The sequence below is a fragment of the Alosa pseudoharengus genome, unplaced genomic scaffold (assembly GCF_046254945.1).
Source record: "Alosa pseudoharengus isolate Yale_2024_CS ecotype anadromous, Long Island Sound unplaced genomic scaffold, YU_APseudo_1.1 YU_APseudo_1.1_scf_13, whole genome shotgun sequence".
Lineage (NCBI taxonomy): Eukaryota > Metazoa > Chordata > Actinopteri > Clupeiformes > Clupeidae > Alosa > Alosa pseudoharengus.
The window spans coordinates 9,536,092-9,553,846 of NW_027468598.1; the positions used below are offsets into that span (position 1 = coordinate 9,536,092).

The 17,755-nt window shown below is 50.2% G+C and overlaps 1 protein-coding gene across 4 annotated transcripts in view; it reads left to right on the plus strand.

The window, feature by feature from the left end:
• The window catches only part of fchsd2 (FCH and double SH3 domains 2), a 61,289-nt gene that overhangs the window by 40,314 nt on the left and 3,220 nt on the right, over positions 1-17,755 (plus strand). Inside the window, exons 9-20 of one of the 4 annotated variants that reach the window (XM_076282013.1) lie at positions 1,096-1,218; positions 2,271-2,366; positions 4,004-4,078; positions 7,365-7,481; positions 7,892-7,996; positions 10,849-11,010; positions 13,413-13,547; positions 14,099-14,182; positions 14,842-15,019; positions 15,591-15,811; positions 17,005-17,182; positions 17,320-17,414. In XM_076282013.1, coding sequence (XP_076138128.1) covers positions 1,096-1,218; positions 2,271-2,366; positions 4,004-4,078; positions 7,365-7,481; positions 7,892-7,996; positions 10,849-11,010; positions 13,413-13,547; positions 14,099-14,182; positions 14,842-15,019; positions 15,591-15,811; positions 17,005-17,182; positions 17,320-17,414 — 1,569 coding nt within the window. Of the gene's footprint in view, positions 1-1,095; positions 1,219-2,270; positions 2,367-4,003; positions 4,079-7,364; positions 7,482-7,891; positions 7,997-10,848; positions 11,011-13,412; positions 13,548-14,098; positions 14,183-14,841; positions 15,020-15,590; positions 15,812-17,001; positions 17,183-17,319; positions 17,415-17,755 lie in introns of all 4 variants that reach the window. The other 3 variants (XM_076282012.1, XM_076282015.1, XM_076282014.1) reach the window with 3 other exon arrangements.

Sequence of the window (17,755 nt, forward strand, 5' to 3'; positions counted from 1 at the left end):
TCGTGCCCTCTCTTACTGTGCACAAGGGCTCTGCTTGCCTTAGATCTGTGTTCCACTGAGACTCAGGGCCATGTTGACAGATTGAAGTTTGAGGTGATTGCTCTTCTCCTGTTATTTGATGCTGTTTCAAGTTTACACATATACACACAGACACACACACACACACACACACATACACATTCACTCTCTGTCTCCCTTAACTCTCACACACAAAGGCAATGCAGCCGTGCACGCAGACACAGGAATCTAGGCACCTATCTGTGAAGTGGCTCCTGATTGAAGGATTGGGTGAACGAGGGAAAGAGGGAGAGAAAGAGAGAGGGAGAGAGAGAAAGATAGGGAGGAGTGGCTGTCTAGACTTAGAGACCTAGACATTACTCTTGCGCTGCAGGGAAATGCAACCACTCAGTTGAAATGGAGTAAGCATGTGAGTGGGGAAGTTTGTTTTTGCGTGTTGTGTTGTACAACTGCTGTCGATTAGGGGGAGGGCTGGGGGGGGGGCGGAGAGATGGAGAGAGAAAGAGTCGTTTTGGGTTTTTGACTGTTGTGGTCTGTGAAGTGTTTGGATGCCGATGAAAAGAAAGTGAGTGAGTGAGAGAGAAGGAGGAGGAGGACAAAGAGGAGAGAGGAGAGAGAGAGAGAGAGCGAAAAGGAAGAAAGCGACTCTTGAGTTTTGTTTTTGCATGTTGAGGATGTGGAATCTGAACTCTCCAACCTCTCCCAGCTGCCATTGCCACTGCTGCTGCTGCTGGAGCACTGCGCTCCCATCCAAAGATTACACAGGCAAAGCTAAACATCACCTCTTTACCTCTCGCTCTCTCTATCACACACACACGCACATGCACACACACACACACACACACACACACACACACACACACACACACACACACACTCGCCAACCCCCCCCCTCCCCCCCCTCTCCGCTTTGCTTAGGTCTGGGCTCGAGATTGCAATGGCAAAAAGAAACATTTTCCTCACAGGTTTGTTTGGAGGGAGGAAACCACAGACCTTCCCTCCTCTCCAGACTCCTCCTCTGGATTGGACTGAAAAACTGATCTCTCTCTCTCTCTCTCTCTGTCCCTTCTCTCCTAGGCTCTGGATGGGAATGTGTATGACCATGTGAAGGATTATTTGATCTCCTTCTGCCGAACGGAACTGGAGGCCTTCCAGGCCGTCCACAGCACCTTCCAGTTCCTCCTGGAGAAGTCCAGCCGCGTGAGTCAGAGCCCCCCTCCCCACACACACATGCGCACACACACACACACACACACACACACACACACACACACACACACACATGGATATGCACACAAGCACACACACACACACTCACACACATGCACATGCACATATGCACACACACACACACACACACTCACACTTACAGAGCGCCTCTCTCTCTCTGTTTTCCGTCATTGTAGATTCACTCTTACTTCCCAGAAAAATAAAAGTCTCTTTCCAGCTGTTCATTAGCCAATCCCCAGTGAAGAAATCACACATTTGCCACCCACACTTGTTCCAACACACACACACACACACACACACACACACACACACACACACACACACACACACACACACACACACACATAATTTGTAGCACACATGCAGATGTACGCACCCAAACACAGACAAGCACGTAATCAAGTAAGTTCTATACTCTTCATTTGGGGTGTCTGACTGTGTGTGGGGGATGTTTGTGTGTGCACACGTGTTGTAGAAAACACAGATGCAGAGGTGCAGAACTGCTCTCAGATGGCAAGGGTTTTGGACTGCCTGGAGCTCTGTGTGTGTGTGTGTGTGTGTGTGTGTGTGTGTGTGTGTGTGTGTGTGATTGTGTGTGTTTGCGACTGTGGTGTTCTCTGGATTAACGTCACCAGAACCCTTCACCTATCTCAGGAGGGACTGCAGTGACCTTGGACTGTGTGTGTGTGTGTGTGAGTGTGTGTTTGAAGTTTGAACAAACACACACACACGCACAGGCGCACACACACACACAATGCTCAGGACTCTTAACAAACCTACAGCCAGAGAGTCCTCCACTCTCCAGTTCATTCATCATGTGTCACGCTGTGTGTGTTTTGGAGTGTGCTTTTGTGCTCGTGCTTGTTTGTGTGTGTGTGTTTGTGTCTGTGTCTGTGTGTGTGTCTGTGAGTGAGACAGTGTTCTTGAGCATTTATGTGTGTCTGTGTCTGCAGTAGATTAAATCATTCATTATTAAGTACATATGTCATATTTTCTGTGTGTGTATGTGTGTGTGTGTGCAGGTGATGCAGGACTTCAATCAGCAGCTGTTCATGCAGGAGAGCCCGGTCTTTCACAAAGCACAAGACTTCCAGTTCCAGCCCAGCGACAGCGACGCGGTGAGCAACCATACACTCACACACCATCTCACTTCCTCTCTCTCTTCTCACACACACACACACACACACACACACACACACACACACACACACACACACACACACACACAATGTCAGGCCCAGTTCCATGTTCTACCGATGCCCAATCCAGCACCTCCGTCCCCCCTGCTGCTAATGGCTACTCATTCCTCCCCTGCGGTTTGGCGAGCCAAAGGGCCGCTGCTCCATCCCCTGACCACCCCAAGCGCTTCGACACGCAACAGGAATGGGACTCCAGAGTCTCCCGCGGCCAATTGGGCGGCCTCATCATCAGAAAGCCGTCTGTCACACGTGAAAAGACATCCACAGAGGAGAAGCCACACATCATTTCTTTGTGAAGTGTGTGTGTGTGTGTGTGTGTGAGAGAGAGAGCGAGATAGAGACACTTACTAACAGAGTCTCACTCATCTCACTGGCTCTGAGCTGATGGTGATGGGTCGTCTAGACCCATATGTTCATTAAATTAGTTAGTAGCTAATTAGTTAAATAAATGAGGTAATCCATAAATGAACATGTGCTGACAGTTAAAATATGGTGTGTGTGTGTGTGTGTGTGTGTGTGTGGGCGTGTGTGGGCTCAGGGCTCACTGCAGTGTCTGTGGCTGCTGTGTTTCCCTGTGTCTCTCCCGGGCTGGTGTTCAGAGAACACCCTTGTGATGGTGCATATTGGAGTGTCAGCCATGCAGGGATCCGCAGTAATCCCTTCCCCTCCCCGGGCCATCTGAAGGCTTCTTCCTGCCGTGATACAGTATTCAGTCCCACAACTCTATCTGTCTGCCTGTGTATCTATCCGTCCCTGTTTCTCTCTCTCGCTCGCTTTCTATCTCTCAGTTTCTCACTGTCAGTGTCTTTCTCGCACATGTACACACAAACACACACATATACATGCACACACTCAGTCGTACACACAATTATCACCCTCTCACACACCTAGAGCCGCACCCGACAGGGGTCCCTTCCTATTTCTGCCTGTGATTAACACTCTGCTGCTAATTATGACTCGGGCTCCTCAGCAACACTGCTGCAGGTTGAGTTTGCTAGTGTGTGCCTGTTCCTAGCTCCTGTCTGCTGCTTATCCTCACTGACTCGATCAGATCACCATATTTAACCTCCATTTCTGAATGTGCTGTAGTTACTGTGTGTTCCTCCTAACAAAATGCCTTTTTTTCCCTCTAGCAGAAGCTTTCATCCCTCTCTCCTTGCCTTTATTTGTGAGCTGTCTTGTCTCTCTCCTTGTTCTGTCGTTCAATCTTTCACTCTTTTAACATTTACTGTCTGCTTTTTAGTGCTGATTGTCTATTGGCATCTCTGTCTCTCTCTCTCCCTCTCTCTCTCTCTCTCTCTCTCTCTCTCTCTCTCTCTTTCTCTCTCTTCCTCTCTATCTTTAACCTTCTCTCTCTCTCTCTGGTCAGCAGTCTCTGTTCCAGCTTGTTTGTTGTAGCCTCAGTGCTAATGAGACTCCCTCTCTCGCTCTCTGTGCTCTGTCCACACTAACTCTCTCTAGTGTCCCTCTCTGTGTCCTAACTGAACTGGTGTCCTGTCCTCTGTCCCCTCTCCTCTCCTCTCCTGACCGCCGCGTCTCTCCCGGCCCCAACTCAGACCCTAAACTCCATTGAGCAGTTGGTGGACATTGAACCGTCGCCGGTCAGTGCCATGAGAATGACCCTGGCCCAGGTAGAGCGTCCCCAACACACACACACACAGACACACACACACACACACACGCACAGGAGATTTAGTCTGTCAGTCATGTCCTTGGTGAAATGAAGAATGTGCCTACTGTTGTCTCCACCCATCATCGTGCTCTGATAACTTCAAGTTTGTGTCGTGTGGCATGAAAGCAAAAGCTGTCACCAGGCCTGTCACCCACTGCATGCTAGTGTTCTTGCAGTGCATGATGGGAAGGATGCAACCTCCAGCTCAACGCTTCCTGTGTGTGTGAGTGAGATGCTGTTTTTCCACTCATTTTGTTCTCATCAGTCCAGCTCTTGTTTTGCATGCCTGTGAACACCTTGAAAAAATCAGCCATGCGCGCGTGCACAAACACACACACACACACACATACACAATGCAAAACAGTATTCAACTGAGCTGTGGAGCTCCTGGAACTCTAAGGAGGGAGTTTACATGAGGGCACATGGACCTGAGGGGACGTTTTGGAACATGAACATGGAAGAAAGTGGATGAAAGTGGACGTCCTGACCACAGAGAGAGAGTTGAAATGTGGTGTAGCTCGTAGTTATTGAACTGTAACTGTCTGCAGAAAAACGGTTTCATTAGACTGTCTTGTGCGGCCTGCACATCCCATATGGTCCAGCCCTGCTGTCACGCGCTTCATACCGAACTGAACGGTCACAGAGGAATCGACTGGCCCAGACCGCCCCAACCCACCCGCCCCCACCCGCCCCCCGACAGCACGCGCACGCCTCGTCAGCCATGCTCACTCCCATCATGCACCTCCCCTCTGTTGTTTGCAGGCAAGGTTAGTGGAGCCACATGGTTGTGATTTAGGTCTGGACCAAGATGGAGGGGAGAGAGGGAGAGAGAGAGAGAGGAGGGAAAACGAAAGACAAAAACAGAGGAAGAAGAAAGGGAGGGCAGTCATGTGTTTCTCATCTCCTTCCCCTGCGCCACCCCCCCCCCCATCTCAGTGTGTTACAGAGCCACGGCACGTACAGGCAGCCATACTGATGAAGGCTTGTTCTTTGGCCAGACTCAAAATGATTTCTCTCTCTCTCTCTCTCTCTCTCTCTCTGCTTTCTTCCCTCGCTCAGCTCCGTCTTTGCCCACTTGCCCTTTTCTCTTTGCCATGTTCTGTCTCTCTTTCTCTTTCTCCTCTCTGTCTCTCGTGCCCTCTTTTTCTTCTCTCTTCTGTCTCTGGCTGCTAGAGTCTGTTCCCATTGTCTCATCAGATCTTTGCCAGTAGTCTGTGCTCCCCTGCTGTGTGTGTGTGTATGTGTGTGTGTGTGTGTGTGTGAGTGTGTGTGTGTGTGTGTGAGAGTGTGTGTGTGTGTGTGAGTGTGTGTGTGAGTGTGTGTGTGTGTGAGTGTGTGAGTGTCTGTGTCTGTGTGTGTGTGTGTGTGTAGCTGCTAGTAGGGCTTGCAGTAGCTGGTTGGTACACTTGCCGCCTCTAACATGATTAGGAGGGGAAGAATCGATAAGTCGACACCGGGAGTGCAGTGAACAATGCTCTTGTTCGCAGCCGAACACAAAGAAACAATCACACACACATCTCTGTGAAAGAGGGAAGAGACAAACACACACACACACACACAGTTACTTATCCTCTCTCTCACTCACACAAACACTAGTCTAACAAACAACACGTGCTTTCTGGAAGAGGACAGAGAGAAGTACATTAAACTCACATGCACACACACACACACACAAACACACACACACACACACACTCACACTCACACACACACACACACACACACACACACACACACACACATGCTTGTTTTATATGAAGCATACATACACACACATAGAGTACAGCTACAAGCACCATCCAGACTAACAAACAGCATATGTTCTGTGGAAGAATACAGAGACAAGTACACCAGGTTAGTGTGCCAGTGCATTCACACACATACACACACACTCACACTAGCAAACACCACTTGACCTCATTAGACTGAAAGCCCTGTGTGTGTGTGTGTGTGTGTGTGTGTGTGTGTGTGTGTGTGTGTGTGTGTGGCACACTGGGCACGAGAAGAGAGGTCGCAGTCCATCGGCCTTCCTCCTTCTACAGTATGGATGCTCTGAGGAGACCGTGGAGGCTACCATCTGCCCTCATTAGTCCGGCTCCCATTTACCATGCAGTCCCTGCCTGAGGGCTGGCCATGGACTGGTGGAAGGAGGGCAGAGAGAGAGAATGAGAGAGGGAGGGATGAAGGGAGGGAGGGCAGAATAATTGAGGGAGGGAGAGAGAGAGAGAGAGATAGAGGGGGCCTCGAGGAGGGGCCCCCTGAGTGCAGAGAGGTCTGGAGACAAGGAGTCAGGCACACACTAGAACACACACTGGAACACACACACTGGAACACACACACTGGAACATACACACTGGAACACACACACTGGAACATACACACTGAGCTATTCTACACACACTGGAACATACACACTGGAACATACATACTGAGCTATTCTACACACACACTGGAACATACACACTGAGCTATTCTACACACACACTGGATCTATTCTACACACACACTGGAACATACACACTGAACTATTCTTACATAATACACACTCAACAGTATGCTGACATACATGCTACATGCTTCCTGCAGGCGCACTTCTACACACACATACTGTTTTTATAGAGTCTTAGTGATCCAGTATTTGCATTCAGCCTTCATCTACATACTCAATAGAGGCACATATATTTGTACACACACACACACACACACACACACACACACACACACAGACAGTAGGTCAGGAGGAGGTTGTGGCTGATTTGTACCCTTAAGCCCCCCCGGTCCAAAGCTGCTTTACATTGGGCTCGTCTTATCTGCCCCACAGCTCCAGATCCCACCCCCCCTCTCAGACCCGCCGTCTCCCACCACTGTCATCACCCACACATCCCCCCCCCTCCCTCCATCCTTCTTTCCCTCCATCTCTCCATCTCTCCATCCCTCCACCAGTGTTTACATCAGCAGGCAATCCCTCCGCGGCTTCATCCGTGTGGCCCCTGCCTGCCTGCCTGCCTGCCTGCGGATTAATCTCCCTTAAGATCAGCCAGGGGAGGACAGGGGGCTTTGCTGAAGGGAGTAGCTTTAGCCGTGGAGCCCAAGCAGGGATAAAAATGTAAAAAAAAAAAAAAAAAACTGGTCTAGGATCAGTGTTTGGAACTCTGGGGATGGGTGGGTGATGGGTAGATGTGTGTGGGGTGTCTTGTGCTTAGTTCCCATGGTGACGGGGGGTTTGGGGTGTTGTTTTCCTACAGAGTCGGCAGCTGGAGTCGGAGACGGGTACCACGGAGGAGCATAGCCTGAACAAGGAGGCCCGCAAGTGGGCCACACGCGTGGCCAGGGAGCACAAGAACATCATCCACTATAAGAGGGTACAACACGCACACGCACACACACACACACACACACACACACACACACACACACACGCACACACGCAAATACAAACAAACACACACATTCACATGTACAAAGGTACTGTAGTTTGTGTGTATAAAAGGCTAGATGCCAGGTCACCCCCTACACACATAGCCGTGAGCCGTGTATTGGGGATTTCCTTCCCCTAGCTTATGCTGAGTATGAGGCGTCAGTCAGTGTGCATTGCTGTGATGTTCAAAGTACACCTCAGCATTACTGACTGCAGAGAGGAAAGAGGATTATTGTATTGTATCTGTATTGTACCTAGTGTAAAAAAAAAGTGTAAAAAAGCACATTTCTATGTCCGATATTGACTGAGGCAGAACCTGATTGGCCCCTTGATTGATTGACTGCTGTTATACAGTGTGTGGAGGAGTGTGAGACTCTGGGGATCCCGCCCACCGAGCAAGGCCGCAACGACCTAGAGCTGAGGATCGACGAGGCCAAAGAAAACATCCGCAAGGCTGAGGTACAGATGGTGTGTGTGTGTGTGTGTGTGTGTGTGTATGTGTGTGTTTCGTGTATAACAAGTTTGTTTACATGCAAAAAGGGAGATCCAAGGTCTAACAGGAGCCAAGGAGCAGATGAGTGGTGCAGACAGAGGGGAAGGTGAGAGTGGGTTAAATGCGTTAAGCATTGAGTGCTCCGGTCCTGCTCCTTGGCTCCTGTTAGACCTTGGATCTCCCTTTTTGACTTCTGCGTCCTGTTCCGTGAGCACCAACCAGGCTGAAGCGCAAGTGACCCCCTTCTTTTGTTTACATGCACTGTTATTTTTTAAAATAAAAAAAACATGGGTAAGAAACAAATCAATAAGGCCAAAGCAAACAAAAGGATGCTCTCAGGTGGTAATGGTGGCTGCCGCCGTTGTTGTTTTTGTTGTTGTTGATGGTGATGATGAGCGCTCTGCCTTGTTTTTGTAATGGCTCCATTTACCTCCACTGGCCGAGCCGCTGCGCTACCTTGCCGGTCCCCGCCGGAGCTCTCCTGGTCCCGCATCGATCCACACAGAGAGCTCCGCCCGTCAGCCCGCGCCGGGGATCAATGCATCTCAGACCCAGCCAAAAACACAACAACAAAACAAAAGCCCACTCTCACCTTCCCCTCTGTCTGCACCACTCATCAGCTCATCAGCTCTCACGCCCCCTGCTGGACACACCGAGCCACACGCAACAAATGAACAGCCATTAGGTGTGACAGTGACAGAGATAGCAGTGTATCATGCAGATGACACAATGGGAGCAATCCTGGTTTAAAGCACCCCCCCCCCCCCCCACACACACACACACACAGTGTTTACTGCATAAAGCTATCGCTTCCGAAAAATAATGCCCGCAGGGCTCCTCCTCCATGTCCGCCATTAGTTTATGAAGCACTATTAAATATTTAATCAGCCTTATTAAGATCTAATGGACATAAAAGAGGAGAAAGCAGGGGACTGGGGGCTCTGTAGTAAATTGGAGACTGCCAAGCTTTTGTTTTCCAGGGAAGTGCAGATTAAAACGAGCCAGTAGCCAGCAGGAAGTGTGCTTAGCATCAATTATTTAAAGGGCTCAGTTTACTACAAACTAGCCCAGTCAAAAGGCCTTTTGAGTGACTTTTTTTCCCGGTTGAATTCAACCATGGAAGTCGACAGCTGTGTGATAAATGAAACTTTCCCTGTGTGTTTTATTAGGGTTTCAGGCACTATAATATTTGCTCCTAACAATAACTTGTGTGGTCTGTGCTTGAGTTGCTTGGAGAGTAGAATGTTTAGTTTGAAAGTGGAACTATTCATTTCATTCTGTGTCAGCTCATTCACACATACATATGTATACATCACACGCACACACACACACACACACACACACACACACACACACATTCCTATTCCTGCAGTAGTCATAGGTAGGTAGGTGGCCAGTGTGCTGAGTCCATTATGTGGAGGAAGGAGTGCGAGTGAATCCTCAGCAGGTCCTGTCACTCAGAACCCACCCCGCCTCTGTCTGGTGGCATTCCGGACGCAACCCTGCCTTCTCCATCACTACTGCTCCATCCATCAGTCCTCTGTCCCCTCCACCTGCTGCCCTCCTTATGCCCACCGGAGGCCACCCCACCCCTCTGGTGACAGTGACCGCACTATTATTGCCAGTCTCTCTCGGCCTGCCCAGTCTGTATCTGAAGATGAGGAAGCTTCCGCTCTGACTGTCAGTGTGAGTGTGAGGAGATACCAGATGAAAACGGCAGTGGGCTTCAGTGTGTGTTCAGTGTCAGGTTAGATTATCAGTTCTGTCGTGAGACGAGGAAGCGTGTCATCTGCGCGTCAGGCCCCTGACTGGAGTCGTATGGTTTTGACATCCCGTAACGGCCGCCCATCTGCCAGCTGAGCTGCCCGCGCCGCGCGCATCGCCGTGGTGTCGACTCAGACGCGGAGAAATTCACAGAACATCACAGAACCCCCCTCTAATCCTCCTCGGTTCTCTCAACGCTCTTTAAAAGAGGGAGATGTCTCAAACGACTGTTGAGGAATCTGAACTCATCCTAACCTATCTGACGGAACTCAGGAAATGCAGGAAAATCTGCACACGACTCCTCTTGCCCCTTTGTGTCTCACTCTGGCTATCTGCATCTGCATCTCTTGGTCTCTGCCTCTCCCAAACACGGGTGATGGGAGTCAAATAGGATCAATAGCCCTGATGTCCCAGAGGTAACTGCTCTCTGCTGGAATGCAGTCAATGACCGCCTCCTCCCCTCCACCAGGCTCCAGACCTCTGAGCTAGCGTCGGTGAGATCATCCCAAATGGGTCGTTTTAGAGGGGGAGATGAGGCAGTCAGATGTTTTGGACTTTTCATGAATCACTGCGCACTGCTCGGTATTGTTGGTGGCTACATGTTTCATCAGCTGTTTGAAAATGAACACCGGCAGCATTGTTATGTCTTGCCAGCATTTCCTTTTGTTGAAAAAAGGCTTTGGTAGTGTAGACACGTAATATTGTTTGTATCTGCACACTTACATCTGTGTCTGTGTGTGTGTGTGTGTGTGTGTGTGTGTGTGTGTGTGTGTGTGTGTGTGTGTGTGTGTGATTGTGATGGTGATTCTGTTGGAATATCACTAACCACCTTTTGTGAGTAAGTGTGGAGAGTCTAATTTTCTCTGTCTGAAATACAATAGTCTCAAAACATTCAATTAGCTTGTTTATATGCGGTGCATAATTTGTTTAAGAATACATTCAACTTATGTGTTTAAAATTCTCTCTCCGTTCTCTCTCTCCCTCTCTCTCTCCCTTTCACTCTCTCTCTCTTCCACTCTGTCTCTCTCTCTCTCTCTCTCTCTCTCTCCAACAGACAATAAAACTGAAGGCTGAAGCTCGTCTAGACCTGCTACGGCAGGTGGGCGTTTCCGTGGATACATGGCTGAAGAGCGCTATGAACCAGGTGATGGAGGAGCTGGAGAATGAGCGCTGGGCTTCGCTGCCCACCCTCACCAACCATGACCCCTCCATCTCGGTGAGCTGCCCCCCACCCCACACCCCCGACCCTCCACCCACAACCTACATTCCCCCTCCTATCTCACATACTGGCCGCTCGATGGGGTCAGTTTTTAAGGCCCTTCAGGCTTCCCTCCAGTGATATGGTGTCAGTAGAACGTCTTTGTGCTGTGCGAATCAGAGAGATGACCATACAGACGAGCCCATCTGCCCTCTCCGCATGCCTATATGTCTACCACAGTGCCCCCCCCCCCCCCCCCCCTGCATCTCTTCATTCGGTGTTTTGTTTTGGTGAGAGTGTCCACAGTGGGGGGCACAGGCGCAGCATATTGTGGCCGTCAGCCCATCAGCGTGCCCCCCCCCCCCCCCCCCCCCCACCTCTCTCCGGAAAACACCGGGCATTGTTCCCTCGCTCCCTACACAAACATGGCTGGTCGATGCCTGCCGGCACTCACGCCCACTCGCCCACCGATCGCTCGCTCGCTCTCCCCCGCCACCGCCTGCCATTTCCTGCCGCCTGTCAGCGGCATTGTGTGTCGCCCACACGCCGGCCCCCACTGCCACTGCCATGGCCAGCCCCCCCAGAAGCCTCCTCCAGCTGCCCTCTACAGACAGAGAGCCCGAGCAGGCAAGCAGGGCAGAGAGCCCTGAGGGCCCCCCTACGCAGGCCTTCCCCCTGGGCAGAGTAAAGACCCTCCACTCCACCCTCCCTCCCACTCACTCACCCCACTGCATGTTTTCATAGAGAGAGAGGAGAAGAGAGACGGAGGGATGGTGGGAGGGAGGCAGGGGCGCTATGACCTTCAGCTGTCTGCTGCAGTGACCTATCCCTGTCAGCACCGATGGCATTACTGAGCGCCGCAGCCAATCAGAGCGCAGAACGGTGAGGGGGATTAGAGAGGCTCTGATGGATCTGTGGGCCCTTTTTTTGTTTGTTTACGGAGACGGTGGGGCCGTCGGTTGCCGTGACGCAAGCTCTACCTCACGGGCAGTCATTTGTGTGAGGTGAGCGCTTTTGTTATCAGGACCTTCGAGCCACGGCGTTCTGCTGGCACTGCGTCAGAAGATACAGGATGTGTCTGGTCTGCTGTCATCATTGTGGCTAATCATCGTTATCAATCAAATGAATGTCAGCGCTCGCCTGACAGATTCCTTGTGGTCGTGCTCCCGTCTGGATTGTGGCTGAACTACACTGACACCTGCTGACGGCTGAGGGGAACAGCCACGCTAAGATATAATATAATGAAATTCAGTGATCAGTACCAAAGAAGCAGGGAAAAACTGCTTTCATTTTCCTGATTACTTTCTCTTGCTAGACACCTGGAGCTGTGATCCTGTGTTGCCAGTCAGTGTGTTTGTGTCAGTGAGTGAGTGAGACAGAGAGAGAGAGAGAAAGAGAGAAAAGAGAAGGATGCCACCTCCCTTCACTAAACAGTGGGGCTTCTGTTCTCCTTGAGTTGCATTTAACATTCTGTTCACATCATGCTGCACCAGGGGTGATAAAGACCAAAGACCCAGATTGAGCTGAGGACAGTGAGAGAGATAAGGGCAGAGTGATGAGTAGCTGAAAAAGTGACCGGTCTCCCAGACAGACAGCTATTAGCCCCTAGTGAGCCTCTCTAATGAGCTGCCTGTACTCCTGTCTGGGGGTTGGAGTGTGAATTCAGAAGCACTGTGCTGAGATGCTGAGGCCCCGATAAGAGACTAGGCCTCCAGAGCCAGGGATCCCTTACAGTCAGCATGGGCCACCTGCTCCCATTCAGCTCTCCCAGGGGACAGGCTCAGTGCACAGAGTTTACTGTGTCAATAGAGCAATGCTGACTCAACACACACACACACACACACACACACACGCGCGCGCACACACACACACACACGGCCAATGAGGATCACCTAGAATAGTTCCCACCCCCCTTTATTCCTGTGTGTGTGTGTGTGTGTGTTTGTGTTTGTGTTTGTGTGTGTGTGTGTGTGTGTGTGTGTGTGTGTGTGTGTGTGTGTGTGTGTGTGTGTGTGTGTGTGTGTGTGTATGTGTGTTGTGTCCTGTCCTGTCCTGAGGGCTGGGTGGAGAGTGAAACAGTGTTCACCTGATCTCCCATAGCCTCTCTTGTATTTCTCCTGGAGAAGGTGTGGATTGGGTGGGGGTGGGTGTTGAGGGCGGGTCTTATATAACTCATACCCATAACCTGCAGCCTCTCCACCAATCAGAATCTATCCTGCCTGTGGGAGAGTTGTGAATAAAGAGACGTGTGTCCAGGGCCTTCCAATGCACTTCTGGCTCAAACTGATTCTGTATAACACTGGAATTTCGGACTGGCTGGCCACATTTTGCTCACTCTGCAGTGCTTGCCTTTACCAGTGGCTCCTGTGTTAAGCTCTAGGTTCTGGTGTTGTTGACCTGGTCATTTTCTGTGCGTGTAGACTACAGTTGATCTGGAGCGAGAGGACGGGGAGGACCTGGAAGAGAACATGGAGGTGTTTGACGACAGCAGCTCCAGCCCGTCAGGAACACTGAGGAACTACCCCCTCACCTGCAAGGTGCTCTACTCCTACAAGGTAACTTCACCACCCCTGTCAAACATACACGTTTTTTCATACGTACAAATCTCCCCTCAATTTGTAATGCAACTCAGTACATTATGCCTGGTCACTGTGGTTGTACTGATGTGGACAGGAACACAGTGGCCGGATAGTGTGATAACGTATGTCTGATAACAAATCAGTTCACCCTCACACTTGCCTACTCTTATCACCACTGAAATTGCAGCAGCTTAAGAAATTCTAAACAAAAAATGGTGTGTACTAAACAGTCTAATGTTTAACTCTCAGAGCAGTCCAACAGCCAGCTTTACGTAATGGAAATGTTGACTTCACTGTGTTGTTTGCGTACACTCTCACTGTTCCCACATGTTTGCATTAGACTGCGCTTAGAATATGGGAAAGTGTATCCAACCAGCAGGTCACAGGCTGTCACATGTTGTGTATGTGTGTGAATGTTGTGCTTGAGTATTCAGTTCCTTGGTTGATGTATGTATTTTGTTTTAAACGCTGGTTAAGTGTGCTATCTTCCCGAGATGAGTTTTCCACTCTGTGGTGTCCCCTGGCAGGCCTCCCAGCCTGATGAGCTGACCATCGATGAGCAGGAGATGCTGGAGGTGATTGAGGACGGAGACATGGAGGACTGGGTGAAGGTGCGGGCAGCAGACCAAACACTAACACCACCAGCGCTCACATCAACCACACGGCCTACACAGACTCACTGGAATCAGCTAGTTTCTGATGTTTATACATGCATGTTTACGCTATAGGGACATCAGAGTAACACCATGTCCTATGGGCAACACCATGTCCGAGCGTGCAACTGTCAATGTTATCTGTCTACACTGAATCCGTTAAGTATGCCCTTCTATTGCGTCATATTCCTCATTTAAAATAGAGCAACACAAGCGACAGAAAGAAAATAGACACGGGGCGTCCGACAAAAGTTCTCTCAAAATCGCACTGCTTCAGGACACTCCAATTGAAAACAATGGAATTAAACGGATTTTATCGCTAATGTTCGCTCTCATCGCATCCGGTTAGGACCTAATGTAATGCATCACAATTAGACGTGTAGGAATCAGGGTCGGAGTGCAGTTTGTAGAGTTGTACAACTTGGTATTTGTCAAACTTGGTATTTGTCTTGGTATTTGTATTTATTTACATTGTCAAACTATTGCTGGATTGAGGAAAACACCATACATACATACATATACATAAGAGCTACTGCAGCAGAGTGGATGTGCCTAGCTTACATGCCATTGCACTGTCTCTCATGCGTGTTCCTCCTGCTGGTTCTGTCGTGTTCTAGGCCCGGAACAAGACGGGCCACGTGGGCTACGTGCCTGAGAAGTACCTGCAGTTCCCCACCTCAAACAGCCTACTGAGCATGCTCCAGTCTCTGGCCACGCTGGACACGCGCTCACACACGTCCAGCAACTCCACCGAGCCCGAGCTGGCCTCAGGCAGCACCAACGGAGACGCCAGCAGTGAGTCTTTCTCTCTCTCACACACACACACACACACACACACACACAAATATATACATACGCACACTGATGCACACTTACACACCCCTTACCTCTTTAACTTCACAGACCTCATGCTTTGTCTTACAATTTAAAGTCTAAAATCAACAGCACACACCTGCAAACACACACACCCAAAATCAAAATCATGCAACAAAATCTCAGACTGACTGGTAAGGTTCTGGATTGTGGACATTTTCACTCCGTTCCCTCTCTCTCCGTTCCCTGTGGGCAACCGTGGCCTACTGGTTAGCGCTTCGGACTTGTTACCGGAGGGTTGCCGGTTCCAACCTCGACCAGTAGGCACGGCTGAAGTGCCCTTGAGCAAGGCACCTAACCCCTCACTGCTCCCCGAGCGCCGCTGTTGTTGCAGGCAGCTCACTGCGCCGGGATTAGTGTGTGCATCACCTCACTGTGTGTTCTGCACTGTGTCACTAATTCAAGGATTGGGATAAATGCAGAGACCAAATTTCCCTCATGGGATCAAGTAGTATATATACTTACTTATACTTATACTCTCTCCCCGTCTCAGTGAGTTTTGTGAAGGCCATCTACGACTACGAGGCCCAGACGGACGACGAGCTGTCCTTCCCCGAGGGAGCCATCATCCGCATCCTGAACAAGGACAACCAGGAGGACGACGGCTTCTGGGAGGGCGAATTCAACGGCCGCGTGGGCGTCTTCCCCTCCGTGCTGGTGGAGGACCTCAACAACTCCGAGAACGGAGACTCGCACTGGGGCCACGAGGCACAGGTAGCACAGCCGACCGGACGTCACATCACATCTACTACACTCACAGGGCCCTAATTTGATTGATCGGCGCAGTGCCCAGTCTTAATTGAGTAATTAGGCAAAATCAATATTTGCTCCTTTAACACCAGGGAAAGACCTTAACCACAAACACTGATGAGTCAGCACAATGCTCACGTATGCCACATGGTAGCTGTAGTTCATGCACGAGAACTTCGCTTGTTGATAGACTTTGCACTTTGCCCTCCCTTTGCACTTTGCCCTCGTGCAAAAATCAAAAAAAGGTCCATCAACTTGACAGTCTTGCTCTTAGCAGTGTGCACTGTCCTCATCGTTTCACACAGACATTTGCATGGGTTGTTAGAAGGTCTGAATGTCCCTGTTCTGGGAGTATTAATGGTAATTCTAGTACTTTGTAATAATTGCCTTCCATTCCTAAACTGAGTTTGACATTCAGAGCCTGTCATTGGTATTCACATTCACTAATGCATTTCCATATTCAGTCTGAAAAATGGGGAAGACTCATTACAGATGCTCTGAACCACATCTCTCCAGGCTGGTCCCTTTATGACTTCTGATAGAGACGTTTTTGATGTTCAGAACACTGATTCTGGTCTCCACAGGAAGTCACAAACGGAATCGTTCTGGGACATTTCTGGGTTAGGCCAGATGCATGAAAGGCGTTCAGATAAAGCAGGCAAGGCCCTGCAGCCTGTGTACAGTGCACTGGGTCTGATGAAGGCTGATGGGCCCTAAAGAGTGTTTATGTGAGGAGGGGCTGCATCCTTCCTGAAATTAAAGATGTTTACGGGCCGCGCGCAGGAAGTGGCTCTTGGGGCGAGGGAGTGGGCTGGTGGGCCTGTCATCAGAGCGCCTTTGATAAGCACTCACAGTCCTCAGAGGAACTTTCCGCACGCTTTGATACGGGCCCCTGCCGCCGCAGTCTAGACAGGGCCGACGTTGGCAATCAGTCGTGACTGGAGACAGAAAGTTCCGGCTGGAGTTTATATGCATAAAAGCGGGCATGATTACGCTGTCGGCATGAGTTTGTGATGAGCTCAGCCATTTCTACCAGGGAACTGTTGAACCCTGTTGAACTGATATTTGTCTTTACTAAAATGGTGATTTAACTCGTGTTCGTGTGTGTGTGTGTGTGTGTGCGTGCGTGCGTGTGTTTTCCCTCGACCCCCCAGCAGGTGTCTCCATCCCAGAGGGGCCACTCCTCGCTGCCGCCGCTCCCCTTGTACGACCAGCCCCCCAGTGGCAGCCTGTACGCCAGCCCAGACGCCAGCTCGGCCCTCCCCCTGCCACGCTCGCCCTCCGTCAACGGAGAGCACAAGCTCATGCCCCCCTCGCACAAAGGGCCCGTGCACAGTGAGTGTCCAGAAGCCTGCCATGTCTTAGAGTAGCTCTTTCAGTTGGATAACTCCCATGTTATTGTGTTGAAATACTTACATGTGTATGCACTCTTTGCCACTCCTTGTCCCTCTCCCTGTCCCTCCCGCTCATAGATCATAGCTACACTTTAAGTCCAGAGAGTCCAGGCTTCGCCCCACAGCCCCTGAGACTAACCCCAGATGGAGCAGGTCCTGGCAAACTGCGTCCTGTGAGTAATCAAAGCTTTCCTCTCTGCTTTTTACGCTTTTCAGAGTTGACTAGTAGAAAGTTTGAGTCTCACGTTGTAAGTGTACTTAGTGCATAGTAATTGAGTATGCGTGTTATAGAAGTACATGTTGTAGCTAGATGGTGTCAATGCCACCTTCTGTAGATCTGAAAGATCTGTATCTTATCTCTATGGAGATGCTCAATTTTCTTTGTTCATTAGTGCTATCAGCTTTACCTTGTCTCTGACATAGATGGTGAGATTTTTGCCTCAGCCCCCTAACCTCTGTTCTCTCTCTGTCTGTCTCGCTCTCTCCCTCTCTTCATCTCTCTCTCTCTTCCTTC